Raw genomic sequence first — 22270 nt, 5'->3', positions numbered from 1 at the left:
TATATGGAAATGCTATCAGTTAGATAAGCGATTTTATTAAAAAAAAAAAAAAAAGAAGCATCGCTTACGTTCGTTTCTCGATTGCGTATCGTAAATTCGATAAGCTCGGTCCCAATCTCTTTGGTTTTCGTCACTGCGCATAAAAATTCGCTACGTCAGCAGTACTATCGTCTAAATAGCCGAATTCGTTGCTTCTAGGTCAATGTGGACATTCCTGACCGAAATGCAGAAACAAAAAATCAACGAATCGAATGAAGCGTCGCACGAGAAGCGTCTGATTCTTCGTGTCTGACCATGACCTGGAAAAATCTACTTGCTTCAGTTCCGCAAGGAAATGGGATTGCGATGGAATTGGAAGTTTTAGGGGAAATGGGACCTAGATTTTTGATACGTCGGAAAAATTGTGCTGGTTCATTTTCTTTCAAATGTTAACCTTAATTCAAAAGCTATCGCTGTTTCTCAAATTACTTTTTGTATTTTTCCTTTTCGCTCTTCTTCGATATCAAGTGACCTAAAATCTAAGTACGAGGTTGTAGATTTTACATTTCATTTTATTTGTATGCCATATTATTTTCTTTTATTACTATTTCATTGTACTACATCCCAATAATTTATTTATAGCCGCATTTTACCTTAATTAAATATTTTCAGAGTAGGTTGCGCGTTATCTAAACATCTAATTTTTAAATTACTCTGAGTGCATCTAAGTAATTAAATAACTAAAGTTATTACTTGACTCATTTTAGATTAGTTTCTAACTAACAGATAAGTATTCAATTAATTTATATAACATCCTTCAGACTAATTCTTCAAGTTTCTATCCAAGTCAAAAATTGTAAATTGTTTCTCTGTCAAACGGTCAGAATTCCGCCGGTAGATTTCGCGATTCATTAAAACATACCCAGAAATAAAAAGGAAGAAGAACGAGCCTGGAATTTGTCATATCCAAAAGCCTTCGTTTTCTCTCTAAACACCCAGCTAATTCAATAATTTGTCGCGAAAGAAAAAAAAAAAAAAAAAGAAGAAAGGAAATACGTTCGCAACGTACAACAAGCTTCTTTACACCGTGAAAACTGTCTCTGCAAATACGTGGCCCACGGGAGGTCCCTCATTAAACATTCGTCTCTCGTTAAAGCAGAACGCGATCTAGCTCCTTAATTCGGCGATGAGGAGTAATTAAGCGACGCGACGAACAGCGCAGCTGTGAACACGAGATGGAGAACACAGAGAGACGTCGAGGTACTTTGTTTCGCAGTAAACCGGGTTTAATGACTTCATGTAAAAATACCCCATCGACTTTACGATATAGCTTCTCCTCTGCGTCTCTTCCCTACCTTTCCATCGTGTTCCTCTTCCGATGCTTTCGTTCCATGTTCCTCGTGATCTTCTATACTTCTCCTCGCAGGGTGAGTTTTCGGCTACGACCATAATTTTATAGTTTTATGTAAACTGTATCGAGCCATGAAACACGCGGCGCTCTACGATGGCTTGATGGTGATTGGCGTGCAGCACGAGATAGAGAGAGGATTTCTACGGGGTATAAAATTTTCACGACGTTCAGTCTCGGCCGCCTTTGACACGCAATTCTTTTTCGTCCGCTGCCTCGAGACGTCGTAAATAAGTGATAACTGGATCGCGGCACGGCGGAACGCGTCGTCAGCGATCGTCGGCCTCAGTTTCGACGTTGTCCTGCTTTGGATATCGGAATTTCGGTGGTGGCTCTTCGACGATGTTGTTGATAGGCGAAGTTAGTAGTCTATGTTGGCGAATAAAGGCTCGAAAACGAAACTTTCTGCGAGGAATATGAGTACAATCGTTTCTGTCTTGGCCGAATGATCTCCCTAGAAGGCAATTAATTGAATAGATTCATTTGGAAGAAGTATAGGGTAATATCGATTTATATTGGAAGAAGAAGACACAAGAATTAAATTCCTTACGTTCAGAACAGATGAAATTACGTCTATTTCAGTTGAATAAAGTTATTGGGAGATGACTGAGCAATTTATTCAGTTTCACGTTCCCTGATAATTAACAGTTTGAGGGTGGAGCAGGAAAGTGGAAATATAAAGTAACATTGGTTCATATTGGAAAAGAAAGGGTACAAAGTGAAGCTCTTTCTTGGTTGAATAAAGTTATTGGAAGGTAATGGAGCGATTTATGTAGCTTTACACCCCGTAATAGTTGAGAATTTGAGAATGGAGCGCGAAAGTGGATCTACAGAGTAATATTAATTTCTTCTGGCAAAAAGAAAATCCAAGAGAAAGATTCCTGATAGCCAGAATAGTTATAGCGGTGTATTTCATAATCTATGGATATTTAGTCGAATAAAGTTAGTATGGAGTAATTGAACGATTTATCCAATTCCACGTTCCTTAGTAATTGCTAATTAGGAGCAGAATATAAGGGTGAAGTACGCTCTGATGTTCAAATTACGCACGAAGGCTTGGCATGACGCAACACTTCGTTCGTGACGTAGGTCAGGTAGTTCTACATATAGATCTTCCTTTGACCTAATTCTACTTTCGCTTTACGTGATGGATAAAATGTCAGAATTTATGAAAAATATTGATTTCTTATAAGTGAAAATGTATAACTAGGTAAATATTATTGTTATTGTTTAATAAATAATTAATTTATTAAAGATTAATAATTCCAGGATAATATCTTAGGTTATATATGAAAAATTAGAAGTGGACCTCAAGCCTTCGATAGCTCAGTTGGTAGAGCGGTGGACTGTAGTTGGAAAGTAAAAGATGGACATCCATAGGTCGCTGGTTCGAATCCGGCTCGAAGGAATTTTTTTATTTCGTGAATTATAATTTTGCATTAAATATTTGCATACAGATATCCATTTGTTATCTTTTATATACATTTGTTAATATTATTAATAAACTGTTAAAGGTATTATACAATTTTGCGTAAAAACTTATCTGGTCATAAATACAGTTATGAAATAAGAAATCAATAAGAAGAAAAATTTACTGTGAAAACTTAATTGAATAAAATATATACATTAAATTATAAGTTAATTCGAAACGATTCGCTATATAAACAGAATTGAATCAGATCTAAAGAAATTTGATTTATCGTAAAGCTTCCTATTTTCAACTAGATTATTTTTAGTAATATGTGTTTATATATATAATATGTGTCCCTCTTGCTGAATGTCACTTCTATAAATATTTGAATGAAAAGAAACATTAGTTTGTCACACAATCACATGTTTTGTTGTTAGAATCATTGAAAAAATTATGAGAAATATTTGTGGAACATTGATCAATTAAATAATTATGATTTTTCTATTAATACCAAAAAAAAAGCGATTGCAAAAAAGCAGGTCCCACCGAGATTTGAACTCGGATCGCTGGATTCAGAGTCCAGAGTGATAACCATTACACCATGAGACCGCTTGGAAGGGGTAGTTTTTCTCACCCCTATCGAGGTTTTGAAAAATATTCCGCTATTACAATAAAAATGATTTAGAAAAAAGATTTTTCTCAGGTTCCACCGAGATTTGAACTCGGATCGCTGGATTCAAAGTCCAGAGTGCTAACCATTACACCATGGAACCGGTTGGTTAACGATTTATATATATATGTATTCTATCTACAGAAACATATCCTATATAAATATATCGGCACAATCAAAAGAAAACTACTTAGGTTCCACCGAGATTTGAACTCGGATCGCTGGATTCAAAGTCCAGAGTGCTAACCATTACACCATGGAACCTTACATGCGATCGATTTTTTAATATTACATCGTATTAAACATTTATTTATTTCAAATGTTAATATTTTTATAAAATTTAAGTTTACATATTTCGTACTAAAATTTGAAATAATAAGTTAAATGTTGTTTCTATCTCAATATTGTATTGGTTACTTATTTTATAAAGATTTTCTCACCGTTATGTAGTTTGTTAAGAAAATTTAATAACTTATATAAAACCTCATTTTATACGGTCATAGTCCAACAATAGGAGCTTCAAAAACTATAACTTTCCTGTGAAACCTGTTGCACCAGCAAAATATAAAAAATCTTAGACTTTAAAATTAATAACTTATTGTTTAAAATTTTCAAGATGTAAAAAATATCGAAGGTCCCACCGAGATTTGAACTCGGATCGCTGGATTCAGAGTCCAGAGTGCTGACCATTACACCATGGAACCCTCTATTTAAACAATTTTCAGTCTACTTTCTTATTTTACTAACATTTTTCAAAATTGCAATAAATGATGCAAAAACGTAGGTTCCACCGAGACTTGAACTCGGATCGCTGGATTCAAAGTCCAGAGTGCTTACCATTACACCATGGAACCAGTTGTTGAATCAGTATTTATTTAAATTTTTTAATTAATAAATTATTTATCAATATTTAAATGATTTTTTGAACCAAAAACAAAGGTTCCACCGAGACTTGAACTCGGATCGCTGGATTCAAAGTCCAGAGTGCTTACCATTACACCATGGAACCCGTTGTTGAATTGGTATTTATTTAAATTGTTTAATTGATAAATTATTTATCAATATTTAAATGACTTTTTGAATCAAAAACAAAGGTTCCACCGAGACTTGAACTCGGATCGCTGGATTCAAAGTCCAGAGTGCTTACCATTACACCATGGAACCTGTTATTTAATTAACTTTTTACGCCTCCTATTGTTGTTGAAACATTTGTTTAACTTTATAATAAATTATTGCAACGGTAAATGCAAAAGTATAAGGTTCCACCGAGACTTGAACTCGGATCGCTGGATTCAAAGTCCAGAGTGCTCACCATTACACCATGGAACCTCTTGTTAATAATATTCTTGCCAATACATGACAATTATCAAAATCGCATTCGATATTGCCAGCTGTTACGTAGGTCACGATTACCAAGAAATCCGCGTGTCTTATCGGGGCTTTAATTCTTCTGCTATGCGCATTTTACTTATCTACTATAATCCTCCACTTCCTTTTTTAGTTATTATCAGCATTTTTTCCCAACAAACCAAACTCACACACACGCACACAATGAAAATCACAGAAATAAAACGCGTCTACCTAAAACATAAAAATCATCAAATTATCAGCCTTTAAATCGTTCTTCAACTTGCTCCAATCCTCCACTCTCACCAATGTACCAATCAATTCCACAATGACATTCAACAATCTCGATCGACGAACAAGCCAGCAATCCTCCCTACTTTTCGAGTCGTTCGTCTCAGCCCGGAAACCACTCGAATTAATTTCCAGTCAAAGCATATTCTCTGTTCGGACGGCGCGACGCGTTCTCCTGCTTGACGTCCAATCAGGTCGAGCAACCCCATAGCCGCGGATACCCAGGCTCTGTTTGACCCTCGATCGGCCCGCGACAGCTCCGATTCCATTTCTCTGTTATACTTTCGTTCACAATGGCTCTTCTTACGGTTCGCTGATCCTTGACTGACAGCATCCCAGGCAGGCGGCACGTTCGTTCTAGGTGCGGTCCTGTCAACCTCGGATGACAGCCGACAGAGCAAGTGTTATTGTTCAGTCGGATTTTCGGGCCACGGGGATGATTCAGCCACCGTTCACGCGGACACGCTCGATGCATTTAATTAATTTGATAATTGGGCGCCGCGCTTAAGCACGCGGCGCCTGGGACAGAGAGGAATGTAAATCTATGGGGCGATTTATCACGCTGCGCTTGCAAAAGATTTTTTTTATTTCATTGCCATAGTTAGACTGCGAATGTTTATGCATTTTCATACTTTTAGGGATGCAGCTCGAGAGACGTAGCTTTAAGGGAGATTTATTCCATCGACTAAATATCGCAGTAAACGCTTTATCTTCAGTATTTCGTATACTTTTGCGTGATAAGATGCATTTTATACTTTACGTTTTTGAAATAATAAGCGGATAAACATTCGCACAGTCTAGCGGTGGTATTAGCGGAGAAAGAAAGGAAAGAGAGTTTAAACACGAGGCGCTTGGAACCGGGACGTCTGGCTTATGGGACAATTTATAAGAGAAAGATCGTGCCAGATTTTCGTTACTTCTTTGTGATGGTATTTTTGAAAACAAAGACAAAAGGGAATTTTAAACGTACATTATTATACTACAACTAGTAGCCAGGAGCAAGGCTCGCAACATGGTAAAATTGTATTATGAAAAACGATCTATATTCTGATTTATCGTCGAATGGAAATTAAGCAGCTTTACAAAGATAACCCCTGTTGTAGTCCCGCAATTCCATGATCTAGTTAAAAATGCACTTGCGGAATTTTATAATATAACGAATACTTTGTTAAAGATTTAAGAAGTATTGAACAGTAATTAGATTTCGTTAGAGTATTCTCTGGGTTTTCTGAACAGAAGCAAACATAGAGAAGAGTCTCTTTTGGTATGAACCATTCGATAATAAAATAAAACCGCTAGGAAAATTGCAAAGAAGGGAAAATGGGAACTTCATTTTTCCGTCGAAAACGCGGATCTGCAATATCGAAATTTTAGGATGATAATCAAAAGTTGAAAGGATTCGTAGAATTCTCATATTTGCAGCGTAACACGAGTTCTAAATTACGCGTCGCGGAGGGCCCTTTTGCTAGGGGGAATTTCGCAAGAATTTCTTTGCCTCTTATCGAGTAAGCAAGCTGCTTTCCTTCGGAGACTCGATGTTCCACCGAGCATGAAATAAGTGTACACACGCGGAGGAAAGGGACGATAAAGCGAATTTCGAAGGGAACAAGACACGAAGGAAGCGGTCGTTCTCGAAAACGCGGATCCTCCCCGTCCAATCGAATCCGCAGATAAAAAGAATCTGTCCCCGTTGTAAAACCATAAAGGTGTAATCGTGATCGTACAAGGGAAAGGAAGTAAAGAAAACAGCGCGATATATGTTCGCCATTTGTGCAGACAGGATTTACAACTTTGCGCAACAGTGCAAACAGAATGACGTTTAACGCTCGTTATTTAAACAGGATGGATATCTTTGATGTTCGTCGCAGGATATTGACACGAAAATTTACCGAGAAATTACGCTTCGATATCGATTACGAGATTAAGTATCGATTCGTTTTTTTGGTTATTACATTATCAGTATCGTATACTGTCAAGAAGACGTTTTAAAGTTATTACTTATTACTGAAGACTACACGGGGAAAATATGAGTCCATCTTTGATTCTACGACTTTTTATCGGTTGTTGGGAAAAGAAGCATTTCAATATGAAATAGTTGGGAAGACCTATAACTTGATAAATTAGAGGATATAAAGCAGAGATGACTTTTTATCGGTTGTTGGGAAAAGAAGCATTTCAATATGACATAGTTGAGAAGACCTATAACTTGATAAATTAGAGGATATAAAGCTTGTAAAAGTAGATGACATATCTATGTGTACTGTTTTCTAAGAAACGAATGATATTTGTTTAGTTGCTACGTTAGTGTAATTTAATTAACAATAGTCCATATTAATATTACTAATGTATTTTTTAAGTGTACCGAAAGACAAATATCTACATTTATGCAAACACATATTTAATTCCACAACGAAGTGCAAAGATAATTTTGTTATGAAAGTGGTTGACAATAAATCGGATTTTAAAATTATTCTATAGAATACGAGAAATGTGACTTGTCATATTTTCCATCCTTGTGTTCTTCGTTTATTTTGTAAGAATCTAAGTTCCATTTCTCTAATCATATTCATAAAAATCTGAATTACTGGCAATATCAATAATTACAAATACATCCCCCGTCCTATTTCTCTGAATTTAAAAAACTTAAAGTCGTAGTTTTCCTAGACTTCAACAAAATTCACTCACTTTTCCAATTTCACCACGAAATATGTTACTTCTCTTGACTTTCCCAATTTCACGAAGAAGTGGAATTTCCAACCACTTTCCACCGTATCATCAAAAAAGTGACATTTCTGCTCGCCTTTCCCAATTTCATCACGAGACGTGTATCACTGGGTCATCAGTTTCCGCGGAACCATTCACCAAAAACCTGACGACAAACTCGCACCAAAGTGCACTCGCTTTGCGGCTTCTTTTCTAATTAATGCGCGACTAGCGTCAATCATTGACCTCTGTGCCTCGCACCGAATAAAATATTCGACCACGCGTCGTCCCGAGGCACAATGCAGGAAGTGCTCGGTAGCGTGGCGTATCCCGTTGCACAAAAGCCGCGTGCAACCGGTGCAGTTGCTCTCCCTTTTACCCTCTTCTTGTCGTATCCTTGTCCCTCTTCGAAAGCCAAACAGAGAGATGCCCCGGCGGCGCGTTTCTCCCGCTAATGAATTCCTCTTTATGCCAGCGAGTAATTGGTACCTCGCATTATTCTCAATCAGCGAGGCTGTCCTCGCGACGTAGTAAGGATCGCGAGCTAGGGAGCGACTGGATCGAAAGAATCACCGTTTCGTGGCAGAGAATGAGAGAGTCGAAGAGGAGACACCGCGAATGATAGGGACAAAGGAAAGTAGAAATGCAGTGAAAAAAAAAGAGAAACGTGGAAAGACGCTGTGAAAGTTAAGGAAAGAGGGAGGAAAGGAGAAAACTCTGCACGGGAGTTAAGGGAAAAAGGAGGAGAGGAAACGATGTGAAGGGGTCGAGAGTGAAAAAGGAAGAGAAAAAATATACGGGGTGATCCATGTAACTGTTTGAAAGCGTAACTTTATTCTTAATGTGGTCTGAGACGTAATACGCTACTCTTCTGCTTATGCTGGTTAACGAAAGTATTCAGAATACTTACAGTGCATGAAAAAGTTTAAAACCGATACTTGCGTGGAATTGTACAAGTGGAATTTGTGTTAGACATTGTTTTCTGTACCAAACCCATACGTCTATTATAGGACATACATAATCATATTATACATTCATTTCTCTCGTCAATTGTAATCCAAGTTTTTTTAAATTATAGCGTCTTTTTCCGTTTTATTCTTTAAATTTCCTTCTGCTGTCACTGTACTGTAGAAAGATTTTATGAAGATATTATGTATGTTATACGAAACCGTTGGAAATTTTATTATCGCTGTAATAAGCTAAACATATCATCATTACGTTAATAAAATTTGAAATCAATCCGTAAATATATATATGAAATAGTATTATTTATTGAATGGCGAGAAGGTTCGATCTACATAAAAAAAATTCATTTTAGCATTTAAGAAGTAATACGATTATTGTTGTAAAGAATCTATAATCCTACAAATGTTGCAGTCTTTCAAACGTTCGTCTTCTTCCTTTGAAATTTTTCTTTAAGTGCGTTAATAACGGAGTTACGTCTGAAACAATTCTGTAGACCACCCTGTAGAGAGGAGTGAAAGAGGGAGAGCGAATGGAGGAGAAGGAACGCGGGAAAACCACACAGAAAAGTGCATCAGCGGAGGAAGAGATTCGCTGATTTACGAGCGGCAGTTGCTGGGAGGGCATTAATATTCGTGACGGAATATTAAACCGCGAGCGTCAATGGGCAGAGCTTCAAAGAGATTTTCCGGCCGCACAGGGAAAAGTCGAGAGATAGAAGGCGGGTGGCAGATCAACGTTCCTGCAAGATTATGAGATTCTCGTTAAGTGCCACGTGTAAAGAGTTCTTTCATACGCAGCCTCGACCCTGCCTGCATCGTCGTTCTCTCCTCGTCGTTATCCACGATAACGTTCGAGTTCGTAAAAAATAAATCGTCGCATAAAACGACACACAGAGATATATCGATTTATCGTTGGTTTTATTTTTCACGTCGGAATTTTTTGGACGGTCAGAGACACGTGAAGGTATGGGTTTTTCACGCGATGGATTTTATATCTTGCCGGAGATATCGCGGATATTTATTCCATAATTCGGTTGGTCCAACATTTCCCTGGGAATTCGGTTGGATCGGGGGGTCAAAATTAATTCGAGCATTTTTCGACGCTGTCCCTCTTGATAACGTTTTATTACGTGTCACGCGATATTGGCGCTTTTTATTATTGTTTCCTTTCCGCGGGCTGATGAATAGAAAGCACGACGGAAAATAATTTTGCTTGCTGAGTGGAAAATTCGATTCGATGACGAGACTAATTGCACGTGAAATGGAAAATGAATGCATTACGATCCGTTCGATTTGCAATATTATGTGCCGATATCGAACTATAACAGCCAAATCGATCCTCTTTTATCAAATATACTTAATTATAGACAAATGTCCAAGCAGGCCATAGAAAAAGCAACTCGACCATCTACAATCTACAGAGAAATTCTGTAACATATTGATTATACAGTAATGAACTAGTTGCTATCTATACAAAATCTTATAGCGTACAGTTTATACTCATTTCATAATTTTTCTGTCTGATCCTAATTCGGTAACCGGTACCTGTATTCATTAATTAACTAGCATTGTTAAATCATGGGGCGATTTCAACAGGAGAAAAACTCTTCGCTAAACATCAATTACTTATCGCAGAAGCAAGAATTCCATCGTGAAACGTCGAAATCTCGCCTGGAGCGTTGCAACGTCCCGGATTCGAACAAGGACATTAATGAGATAAGGCCGTCAGAGAGGGTAGTCCTGGTAATAATGAGGAACATTTTTATAACGAGGATCACCATCGCGAAATCATCTCCTGGGAAAAAAGGGAGAAAACGGAAGGAGGCTGCAGCACGACATTTCTCTATCCAACATCATCCTCCATTCTCCGTCGTCGTCGTCGTCGTCGTCGACGTCGTCGTTGTCGCGGGGAGACTTAATTATCTAATTAATTAACCTCAATCAGAACGATGAGTAATTTCTCGGTTCGCTGGCGCCTTTGCCAACGTCGAGACTTTCTTGTCACGCCGACTGTGGCCCCGAATTACGGATGAGTTCACGGCAAATCGATTATGTCCCGATGCTATTGCCCGCCTCTATTTAGGCGCAGCATCCACAGGATCCACAATCCTCCGGCGTTATCCTGTTTTCCCTGGCCGACCAATTTGCTCCTGCCAAGCCAGCCCTCGTCCCACCGATCCGTTCTCTATATCTGTTCGCCTTTATCTTCGCCTCTTACACGCCGATCGCGCGATAACTCGCTCGTGAAACGACCAGACGACGCGAGTTTGTTTTACCGGGGGTTCTCTCGCCTGAAAATTGCGTTTGCTCCCCGTGCAACGTTCTCGACATGCTCTGTTCCAAAGGAAGGCAACCCGCTGGAACGAATCTTTGCCAGAGTTTGGCAAAGTTAAGGTATTATAAATTTTGAGGGGATTTTTATTCGAGGAAATAATAGATCGTAGTTTGGATGTAAAATTAATATCTATGAATGGAGTCAGGGGAGGAAATTAAAAGTTGCGAAATAGGAAAAGGGAATTTTATAACAGTTCATAAATTAAACTCTATAAATTGGAAAGAAGAGAAGAGTGATTACGTTACCAACGTCATATTTTTTAATGTATTTTAGAATAAAGCATAAGTCGTATGATATACCGTGAGCATAGATTGCAATAACTAAAAAGGAGGTCATTTATTTTTTAAGAAATTCAACACTGACTTAGGAGAAAGAAGAAGGATATGATAAATCACTTCAACTTCGAAGATCGAAACAGACAAGTGTTATACGAAACTTGTTCGTTTATATATAGCCTTGTGAACAATAAAAATCCAATCTGTAGTTTAAAGAATCAACTTCCAGGAGGTAGAAAGACGCCATGAAGATCTCTGAAAATTTTTCCCACAAATATCAATTTCATCAACTGCCTACCATTTTCATAATCGAAAAGCACAGTCGCTAATAAGAGCAGCTAGATGCAATCCCCGATTTCAAATCCTTCAACCCAATCAGCCACCCTCTTGGAAATAACAACACCGCTCCGAAGATGCTCGAATTCCTACTGGCAAGCATAGTCCAGGATCCGGTGCCGACAAAAGCGATCCACCCCCTTGGTATCAGTGTAACTGACGTTTTTGACGCGTCAAGTGGATCCAGCCACGGCTAGAGTTTCGTTTAACACACACAGGCACGCCAAACCGAGATACTCGTCGATCCATATCGGCTACTGTTTTACATAAACATCGACTCGTCAGCGACAGGGGCGGAAATCGCAAGCGGAAGGGTGGCAAAAGGGGAACGGTGATTCGTCTAAGTGATCTCAAGTGTTTTCGCAGTTGACTCGCGGCGTGTTTGCACGGCGAACGAAGCTTTTTAAGGTTGGTTTAACCCTGGCCCCGGGCCCCATTTTCGGAGCTAACTTCGTATTTAGTTAGTCAACCCCGAGGCCGCGAGGCGCGATGGGAAACGACAAGTGGCGTCTTCCCTCTTCGAACGGTGGACGATTGTCGTGCCATCGCCACCGTCTTTCATGTGCTAATTCCTGTTTATTTAATCGAATGCTGACGTCGATCGCCCCGGGATTAATTTCTAATATGCTTTAACGTGACCCGACTAGATTGTTTGGACAAACGCGTTTGTCTAGCGTTTAGGTGGACGAGAGATTTGTTGGCGTTATGGATGATCTCTTTCCAAGGATGGAGAAGCGTGGAGATCGTACGAAAGTGGGAAATACGGGAAAAAGGACAAAGCCATTTTTGTTAATTTGCTGATTTTTATGTCACTCGATGACTAGTTTAAATATTACGGTCGAAGAAGCAAATAGTATGACAGATTCGAAGATATATACGTCGGAGAAGAGTCAGGAATAGGGTTGTGGGCGTTTGATAAATCTTCATTGGAATTGGCCATCGTTGTGGTATAACAAAGGTACGGTCTGCTAACACGAGTATGGATACTACCGACTCGACAATCAACCGCGGCGATTGAGCACTCGCGACACTAGTGATAATGGTCTTAGGTTCGATAACGAATCCGCGGTCAACGGAATGATAGATATACTTGCTCACAAAATCTAACTCGAACGTGTAATACTCACAGATCGTAAGGTGTTACTCTCTTCGTCGATGAGATCTCAGAAAAGAATGACTTTTCGTCCCAATGATGCCACAGAGGAAAACTATGATGGGGTGTGTCTAAGGTGACAACGAATTCAGGTTCGATAACGAATCCACGGTCCACGGGAAGACAAGTATCAACGTAATACTCGATTCGGATAACTTCTCGATAACTCAATCAGCAATTCGTCCAACGACTAACTAACAAACTAACTGACCCGTAATCCAACAGAAACTGCCCTTATATACTGCTGTCCCCACTTCTCTGGTCAATCTTTGTTTTTAAGGAGAGCCATATAATCATTTCATACCTCTGTCAGGTATACGTCCCTCCCGTGACCGTGGCTACGTCTAGTGACCCGCTATGTCACTTCGAACCCGAACCCATCGTCATAAAGTCAGGTTGGAACGTTAAAACTATTTCTTATTTTTATTACTTAAGTGCAGCTATAGTAAAAGTCTGGACTAGGGTATTGGGGTTTTTCCCAACATTCCGGACGGTAAATCCCGATGTTCTTTCATCTCCGACATATATAATAATAATAAGCATCGTAGGGAGAGATGATAAATCCACGATGTTTTGCATTAGGTATTAATTCTTACGTTAAGTAGATTGATATTAGACTGCATAATTAACGTTATTACTCGCAATTTCTTTTATTCTATATTTTTCCTTCGTTTCTTTTAGTACCATTCTAGCGTTTTTTCTTTTTTTTCGAACACGGATACTGGTGGATTGGTCGACGAAGAATCGATATCGTAGCGACGCTTCTTGTTTGCGAAACGATGCGAGACAGATCGCGCGAGCGAATTGTCGCGGCGTACTGAATTTTTTACCACGCTTTGTTCGATGTCGCGTTCCCTGCTAAATTATAGTTTTGTTTGGGCTGTTTCGTTCGCGCGAAACGGTGATCCTTGACCGAGACGATTCACGTTTGAATGAGGATTCGCGACGCAAATCGAAATTCGTTAGCCACGTTCGCACAACAGGTTCACACGTCCGTATGCCATGTTCGCACGTTTGCAGGCAACGTTCTCGTGTTCCACAGTGTGTTATCTGAATGAGAATTCAGGACAAAGGTAAACAAATTCATACAATGTGGATTTTTCCTGAAACTCGATACCTTCTCGATATCATCTCCGTATGATGTATAATGAACGAGTGAGCTAATTTTCAAGTGATTAGATCGTGATGCAGAAACGATTTCTACTAATCCTCCATCGATTTTTGGGATTAGGTTATTTAAATAATTATAATTACGTATATGAAATTATAATTGACATTTATATTATTTACAGACTGACGATATCATCGAATAATAAGATCAAAATCGAACAATGATTATTCCGATTTTTGTTCACTTCGTGTCACGCTGTGCGATTGTGCGATTTAATTGCGCGCGTTAATTCCGTGCACGCGGTCTTTTCAATCCGATTGATGGACCTCGTTTAAATTTCAGTATTTGATTAAAGTTATTCGAAAGCATTAAATAACAAATAAGATTATTTGAAATATTTCGAAACATTCGAAAATGAAACATTCGATTAGCTCAATTCTTATGATTTCTTTGGAAGAATTTTAGCTAAACATTAGGTGATACCGTTGCTTTGCAATGTCGTATCATATAATATTGAAATATTATACATAATATTTATTTAAAAGTCCTCTACAAATCTACAAAACTGAAATTTAAATTTCACACAACCATCGTTGGTTTAAATATCGAATCTATGATCGATACCGCGAATACAACTTCTTCGTTGAAAGTCAAGGGATTAAAATGAAATTTCTGCCATATAGCAACATAGATAATTACTCTTCTTCCATTCTTCGCTTTGTACCGTTATAGTATTAATTAGCTTCGAAGCAAGCATTTTAATTGTTTCCGTTTAAACATCTTCATCATAGTGCTTCACATTACAAGCAGATATCGTGTTCTATATTAAACAAACGTTAAACCAATTAAAACGCAAGCCCACACGTTATAAATCAATAAACGTGTTCATAATTTTCATTCACCGTGCTTGCGCTCTTCATTATCGATATTACACTCACACGTTCTTGCAAAACGCGTTTCGATTCTTCTTTCACCCCTCAGCCACCCCGTATCACGATACAGACGTTGTAAAATTAGCGATATTAAGCGGATCGTTCGAATAAATTCTCGTTGCTGACGCATTAAAATTATCGTATTTCGGCGATTCTTTCATCGGACGGTGGAAAATTACACGCAAACACGGGAAAAGCATTTGTATTATTAACGCAGAATTCGACGATAATTTCGAGGCCGCGGTTTCGAGATCGAACCTCGTGAAATTGCGAAGGCTGACTCGCTAAAAGCACTTGGACGCCACGAACCAATTAGCATCTTCGTAAATTACCGGCGAATTACTTTACGAGCTGATTGTGATAAAATCGCTGGAATACGTCTCATTTCGAGTCGACTCGCTTAACGAATGATAACAAGGAATTACGCGACCAAGCTTAACTATCTCTATTAAACATGTACATGTACGTTCTCAAATGGAATATCTAATTATTTACTAATTAGGAAATAAGATCATGTACACGCAAAAGTCTTGCACTTCCTTTCCTCTTTCTATTTTTTTTTTTTTTCTATTTCTTTTTATTTCTTCCTGCTCTCTGTTTTCCCCTCATTAATTTCCTTCGACAGCTGCCGCTGTCGCAGCTTATTATCGGCGGCATTGTCAACATGGCTGGTGCATCATTATATCACGAATCGACCAAGCGATAACGCGACGATTGCGAAATTAAGTCAGCCATTGAAGCTGCCGTGAACAGGGTTTAATAATACGCGATTATCGGTGGATCACTCCTTTGGCCAACGGATACAAGTAAATTATGTCCCCTGTTAATTAATGACACCCCCAATAATGTGTTATTAGTTTCTTTATGGAATCTGGTTTAATCGACACCTTAATTGAAATTTAGTCCGTTATGACGTTCGTTGGGTGTAAAATTTCACTTTAATTATACATTTAATGCTTTTGCTCGAGCGTATGTTTGTTGAGATTTTCTTTTCGAATTTAATATTACGTTGTTGTCTGGACGATGGTAATTATCGTAAACGATCGATACCGTTCTCTGTGGCTAGATCTAATTGAATTTGAATCTTGATAGCGATATAAAAATTATAAAAAAATAGCGTGACTCACCGGTGGTTCACGTTATCGCATAAAATGAAGCTGTTGCGAACCAACAGTGAGTCACGCCACACGTTGGTCGCGCTAGTTTATGCTGTGAAATGAGCGTTAAGACAGAATAACTCGTTTTGAAATAACATACGTCGCACGTGCGAATTAATTAACATTATTATTCTAATGCTTCGTTCTTGAATTAATAGGTAAGCTGGTAATCACGAGATTTAGACAGAGCGTAATTCTGTTCCTTTAAAAACAGCAGGTGAATGCCTTTTCGATTTCAAGCAATCTATCAAACGTTATTTTCCAATTTTAATAAAGAGAACGTAATTCTTTGAAAACGAATAAGAATATAAAATACCATACAATATCTTTTTATTCTTTGAACGTTTGCTTTCGAAACTATATCAGAATTTATTTTTAGATGCCATAAATCAAACACTCAAAAGATATAAAGCAACAGGAGAAGATAGAACAAGATAGAACACTTACGAATATAAAATACTTTCTTTGCTTTTTAAACTTTGCTTTATTATTTTCAAATGTCATAAGTAGTCGATTAATCGACAGTCGATTATTCAATCGTTACTCGATTCAGAACGTACGTGATGTAACATCTGGCAGATTCTCGTCTCTCGTTTATCGAAGAGACGCTTCTCGTGTCGAGTATTTCTCTATCGACGATATTTTCCAACCTTCGTGAGGAATTTTCGAAATCCTTGGCAATCCCGTCTAATGGATTACATTCGCGGGGATGTTCTTACAGAAGCAGAGCTACTTCTCCCGGCTGGCAAAGTCCTACCCGATTCTAAAGCTCGTTGATGTATACGATCGTCAAGTAAAGACCGTGAAAATCACGAGACATCGCGTGATTCCTACTGACTTCCGTTTCTTATTGCGCCACAGTCGTTCATACGGGTGTACGTGTTGGACAACGTCTACGTTTGCATTCTGGTGCACATACTTTTTTACGTTGCTCTGTGGTACGCCACTACGGTAAGTACAACTGTAAATTTTGGTCAGAAAATTTAGGACAAATTTTGTTCAACATTTCGAGGTAATCCAAAATTACCATACAATAAATTTTCCGCTGTCGCTCTTGTAATTTCTCTTCCATAAAGCTTGAACAATTCTAAAACGAACATTATAATTGTTACAATTTATCACTCGAAACCAATCTTCTTCGAAAACTGTAATAATCTATCGATAATTTTAATCGAATCGCCAATAATCTAAAACAATTTATTACAGTGATTGATGCGACTGCGATGATTTTTTTAACGCTTCTATTACCTTCGAAAAGATTTGTGTCCACGTTCCTAGACTTCTTATTTAGTAATTTAGTATCATGCTAATTATAGAAATCTAAAATGTCAATTACATTATTAATTAATTAATTAATTAGGAGGCTTAATTTGTTTCTTAACCGCAGGTGATAAGAAAAATGGAGAAGGCGAATAAGGAGATGCTAAAAATTATGGAGGAGAACAGAACGGTGCGTCGACTGATCGATAATAATAGAAATTCAATCGTATCGATTTCTCGTTTAAACGATTGTTGCAGAGACTGGAAGACGTAGTGGCGTTGAAAGATAAGAAAACGGAATACGACGAGGCGGTGGTTAAAGTGGTTAGTGTCTAGAAGAAACTTTCAGTTCTTTCAAAAATCACAATAAACAATGAATAAGCGAATCTCATTAAACACTTTCAGAAAGAAACGCAGAGATTAACATCGCAGGAACTGGAAGACGAGGTAACTGAAAGTTCAACCGTCTCGTTAATCTTATAAATATGGCTAAAGACTACTTTATTTATAATTTCACCTATAACAACTTAATTCTATAGTTAGTAAAAACATAGGTGCATGTGAACGAAATATTTTCAGTTACAAAGAAAGGGGTAGCTTCCACTGTGATTTTCAGGAAAAGTGACTTACAACCTCCGAATTTTTATTTCTTCGATCTCGTTCTTGTTTCGATACACAAAAATCTGACGATTTTAAAAAGAATTACAACGTAACATAATCTTCCATACTATCTTAAAGCCCAACTCAAACTTTTTAACTACAAAAAAAAAAAAAAAAATGAAATTAATTGCAAAATAATCTCAAAGACGAAGCAACGATAGAATTAAGTTTGCAAAACTCCTAGCCCCATAAGATTCATTTACTTTATCAAATCTCAACAAAATTATTATAATTCAGATGCAACGTCTAAGCACGGAGCTGATCAACGCAGAGGACAAGCTACTGGAACTAGAGAAAGTGGTGAAGAAAGTATCGAAAAAATATCTCTTCTATATAAAACATAACATTGAAATTGCTTCTATAGCGAAATTCTTCGATTGTCATTAATTCGTAGTTGATTTCCAGTACATATCCAGTGGAGAATCGTGCAAGAGTTCTGCGGGCGACGTCGCTGACCGAGAAAACGAACGCGCGGGACCGTGTTTTGGCGAAGGACGAACGGTCTCGCTCGAGAATCTCAAGGTACGTTTCAATTAAACTGTGTGCACCGATTTTCCCTACGTGACGGCGTTCTGTAATTGTCAAGAAAATGAAGACGGGGAGGGCGGTTTACCTCTTACTACCGGTTGCGTCAGTCGTTGTAACAGCTTGGGCCAGCGTTCCGAAACCGCCAGCAAAACGGAGACGAACAGATTGTTCAGGAATTCTGTTAGGGAACTCGCGACCACCGGGACGCGACGTGTAAAGTTATTTCGGTGTCTGGCGAACGAAATTGGGGAAAACCATAGGACTCTCGGTTAGTTAAGACGCATTCAACGGAATAGTCGAGGCTTTCGAACCCCGTGCAAGAGTTAATGCTGACGCCGATAGGATTGTCGTCGTATTATTGTTAGGATTATTGTGTGTCTTGATTACGTAATGTATCGATAGATAGCTTGGATAATGGACTGCGGTAATCCTTTATTGATAATAATTAGTCTGTGGATGTTTATACAAATTTGCGGTACTAGGGATACGATCAAAGAGATTGAACGTAAATAGATGTTTGCTTCATCCCTTAAATGTTATGAATATTCTGTTTTGTATGTTTTGCATACCTTTGCTAATTTTCATAGTGGAAGCATAGTGTTTACTCTGACATTATCTTGTTATAAAAAATACTTTTCGTTCCTCTTCCATTATTTTATTATTCTATTTATATCACTTCGATAGGTTAGATTAGATATAATAAGAACTAGAGAAATTAGCGTCAACGATTGAAGAAAAGTATTGAGTATAGATTGTTGTTGTATTGTTGTATTGAGTATAGATATTTTACAATTGCAAATAGTTGGAGGCCATTCGAAAACGACAGGCGAGAATTAAATAAATATACACAAAAATGCTAATTAGAAATAGTATTTGTTTGAATTTTGAACAACTTGGTAAAATTATTTGCATGTTTTTTACTTTAAAGAAATTTCGTTGTATTCTATGTAAATTAATTTTCTTCTTTAATAATCGTCTCTAAGTTCTATAAAAAGAGTATGCTCTCCAGAGAGAATATCAGAAAAGAAACCTCTATATCTATTTTTACATTTCTCGTAAATGGATGAACACCTGTAATCCATTTGGTAATAATTATAGCATCTAAGAGATTCGTTATCGATCGAATATCGAATTAACGTTAATGAAAATTAATAGAAATATGTTTCACATTGTGTTGAAGATACTCGAACCGTCATTTCCACCGCCGCAGCCACCGGAACCTCCACCTAGGAAGTATGGGATCTTTGTCTCTCGACCTCCTGGCCAACGTCGTCCACCTCCCGCGGCTTCAGCTGCGACTGCACCCCCAAAAATCGGACACAAGTAACTACGGATCCGTGGAAGCTTCCGAGGAATCCGGGATTTATCACCGTAAGCGCTATTTTATCCATTCTGTAACCTTTTTTTTTTATATAGAATTTTGTTGAGATATGTATAATTTTCTGTGCTGGACTAGGTTAAATGCGTAGTAGAGATACTTGTATGCGAGTGTCGGTGTGTGGAAGTATATGTGTCCGCAACGTCTCGAAAACAAAGGAATGTAAACTCTTCAGTCGGTCAAGAGTCGGTTAACAGTCGGGTATAGAAGAAAGTGCTGAGACGCGTGCAAGTGTGTATCGATGAATATATAAGGAATCGTTCATGAAATAAATATTTCATTATTTTAATATTAATCCTCGGTATAAATTTAGTGTTCCTATAACATTATTTCGGCTTCAAAGATCCACAATTCTCAATAAATTTACATTTCTCGTTAAATAGAAACGTTTCTAAATATTGCAATTAACGTTACAAAGGAAACTTAAGAGAACTTAGTCTTAAGTTATGTCCGTGGTAATATTTGATTTTTATATTACGTCCACGAAATATTAGGTTGTCCCAAAAGTTTCTTCCGTTTCATAAGTGGAATAATAGATGCACAACATTTTTTATTTTATGTTATTTTATGGATTTATGTATGATCGATTATGTAGTAGTAGAATAAAATGGATCAAACGTAATTCGATAAAATAATATAAAACAAAAAATGTTGTGCATCTACCACTTCCTTATAAAACGAAAGGAACTTTTGGGACAACCTAATATTTCGTAATTTGTCGTCGAATTAGATAATTATTGTCATAAACGACAGCTAATTTACCCGAGTTACTAATTTCAATAAAAAGGAGAGAATAAAATATCACCAATTTCTCTTTTCTATTTTATAAGTTACCGACAGAAATTATGAATTTGTGTACACGAACGTGAATCATAGAAATTTGCATACATGCTTAGCGAGTTGCATACGTTGTTTCAGAACATCTTTTCACGTCGAATGTGACTTTTATGATACTTGATGATTTCAGAGCCTGATAAATTCATGTGGAGTGCTGGAGATCGTCGACGAGACGATAGACGAAGAAAGCGATCAGGAAAATTCGCTAGTAGTGGCATTTCGACGCGTTTTAGTGCGAAAAAATTGCACGACGAGTCTCTGAAGAACGTGACACCTTTTACCAGATCGTTGTTGGGTCTCGTTACAATTTTCACGCAGGAAAAATTTTAAATATACTGCATACAAATAGACTATGTAATATATTTCTTAAATATATCAATTACAAGTGTTTGCAATAAATCGAATAATATATAGGAAATATTACACACTTTCTACTTTATATTTATCTCCTTTATACGTAATTATATTACATGTATAAAATATTGCTTGCCCTTTTCTAGGGAAATTGACTTGTTGAGATTAAGCATCTCTGATATCATGAACATTAACTCCGGATACAGAAAAACTGCGTATCCGAATAACGAGACTTTCTCATTTATGACACTTACCGCTAACAACAAACCGAACGAATATAAATACGTAATATATTCGCGAGCATTAGCTAACATAAACTTCTTACCGCGACAACAGCTCAATGCTTATTCAACGAAATTGCAGATTTCTGCCAAGTCATTCAGCTATTCATCAGCATGCATTGGATATTTACTTCGTGCATATCGTTAATCGTAATTGGCAAAATTAATTAGCACGTTTACGTCGAATACTGGTGTCGAGGAAGGACAATATTCGTATTACACGATCATGCATTTTAGATTATCAGACTTTTTCTCACGCGACTATAGCAATTACGAAATACGCTGACGTCTTTACAGACGTGTGTCAGAGTGCAACGCGTATACGACGACTCTGTGGGAAAGTGAAATTAAAAATAGAATCAAGTTTCAACGCACACTGCGTAGAAAAGTGCGTATTAAAGCAAAATCAATTAACCGAACTTAAACGAATTTATGAAAATTTATTATCATGGAAATATACGAAGTAAAGCAAACGTATCTATATGGACTTTGAAGATAGTACGTGACTGATCTTTTGTCTGATCTAGACGCGCACGTATCATTGCCCTTGGGCAAACTGGTTTACTCGAAGAAAAATTCTTTTTGTTCTACGTACGCAGGATATATCGTGGAACTGGAAAATACATTTATTCAGGATTGTGAGAGCAAACATCGTATTACATGTGTAGAGCTGTTGTTGAAAAATAATTTCTCTATATAAATGTTTATTTCGTTGTGTATCGAGATATTGAAGAATGAGAAGAACATTTTGATGTTGTTAATGTTGACAAAACAATAACATGTTTGGTACTTGTATTTAACAAATTGTTATTTGTTACTAACGAAGAAAATTGAAATTATTAAGCGATATAAATAAAACTGTTTCAAAGAAAAGTCCATGTTCTACTTTTCCAGTAGCT

At 37.6% G+C, this 22270-nt stretch overlaps 2 protein-coding genes and 9 non-coding genes across 12 annotated transcripts in view; 2 read left to right on the top strand and 9 right to left on the bottom strand.

Moving 5' to 3' along the window:
- LOC117157691 (uncharacterized) overlaps nt 1–22270 on the bottom strand; it is a 125560-nt gene that overhangs the window by 7461 nt on the left and 95829 nt on the right. The gene's annotated exons all lie outside the window — the stretch shown is intronic.
- TRNAY-GUA (transfer RNA tyrosine (anticodon GUA)) lies at nt 2703–2795 on the top strand. The gene is made up of 2 exons: nt 2703–2739; nt 2760–2795. It is a non-coding gene; the product is annotated as a tRNA-Tyr (tRNA).
- On the bottom strand, nt 3336–3407 carry TRNAQ-CUG (transfer RNA glutamine (anticodon CUG)). Its single transcript has one exon. It is a non-coding gene; the product is annotated as a tRNA-Gln (tRNA).
- On the bottom strand, nt 3500–3571 carry TRNAQ-UUG (transfer RNA glutamine (anticodon UUG)). The gene has a single exon. It is a non-coding gene; the product is annotated as a tRNA-Gln (tRNA).
- Nucleotides 3661–3732, bottom strand: TRNAQ-UUG (transfer RNA glutamine (anticodon UUG)). Its single transcript has one exon. It is a non-coding gene; the product is annotated as a tRNA-Gln (tRNA).
- On the bottom strand, nt 4101–4172 carry TRNAQ-CUG (transfer RNA glutamine (anticodon CUG)). Its single transcript has one exon. It is a non-coding gene; the product is annotated as a tRNA-Gln (tRNA).
- TRNAQ-UUG (transfer RNA glutamine (anticodon UUG)) lies at nt 4251–4322 on the bottom strand. The gene has a single exon. It is a non-coding gene; the product is annotated as a tRNA-Gln (tRNA).
- Nucleotides 4406–4477, bottom strand: TRNAQ-UUG (transfer RNA glutamine (anticodon UUG)). The gene has a single exon. It is a non-coding gene; the product is annotated as a tRNA-Gln (tRNA).
- TRNAQ-UUG (transfer RNA glutamine (anticodon UUG)) lies at nt 4561–4632 on the bottom strand. Its single transcript has one exon. It is a non-coding gene; the product is annotated as a tRNA-Gln (tRNA).
- Nucleotides 4726–4797, bottom strand: TRNAQ-UUG (transfer RNA glutamine (anticodon UUG)). The gene has a single exon. It is a non-coding gene; the product is annotated as a tRNA-Gln (tRNA).
- On the top strand, nt 16656–21154 carry LOC117157716 (uncharacterized). 2 transcript variants are annotated; one of them, XM_033335962.2, is made up of 8 exons: nt 16656–17024; nt 17461–17523; nt 17592–17657; nt 17739–17780; nt 18231–18298; nt 18399–18515; nt 19702–19892; nt 20867–21154. In XM_033335962.2, exons 2-8 carry the CDS (start codon nt 17473–17475, stop codon nt 21064–21066), a joined length of 735 nt encoding a protein of 244 aa, XP_033191853.1. In that variant the 5' UTR covers nt 16656–17024; nt 17461–17472; the 3' UTR covers nt 21067–21154. The 2 variants fall into 2 exon arrangements, with proteins under 2 accessions (XP_033191853.1, XP_076475485.1); XM_076619370.1 differs by having other exon boundaries at nt 18231–18302; nt 18388–18515.

The sequence above is a fragment of the Bombus vancouverensis genome, chromosome 6 (genome assembly GCF_051014615.1).
Source record: "Bombus vancouverensis nearcticus chromosome 6, iyBomVanc1_principal, whole genome shotgun sequence".
Lineage (NCBI taxonomy): Eukaryota > Metazoa > Arthropoda > Insecta > Hymenoptera > Apidae > Bombus > Bombus vancouverensis.
This window is presented reverse-complemented; position numbering and strand designations above follow the sequence as displayed.

Excerpts from the sequence above, each read along its gene's own strand:
- LOC117157716 (XM_076619370.1), top strand. The coding sequence starts at position 17,473 with ATGGAGAAGGCGAATAAGGAGATGCTAAAAATTATGGAGGAGAACAGA. Across the intron at positions 17,524-17,591 it reads TTATGGAGGAGAACAGAACG|AGACTGGAAGACGTAGTGGC; the intron begins GTGCGTCGACTG and ends CGATTGTTGCAG. Across the intron at positions 19,893-20,866 it reads GGAATCCGGGATTTATCACC|AGCCTGATAAATTCATGTGG; the intron begins GTAAGCGCTATT and ends TGATGATTTCAG.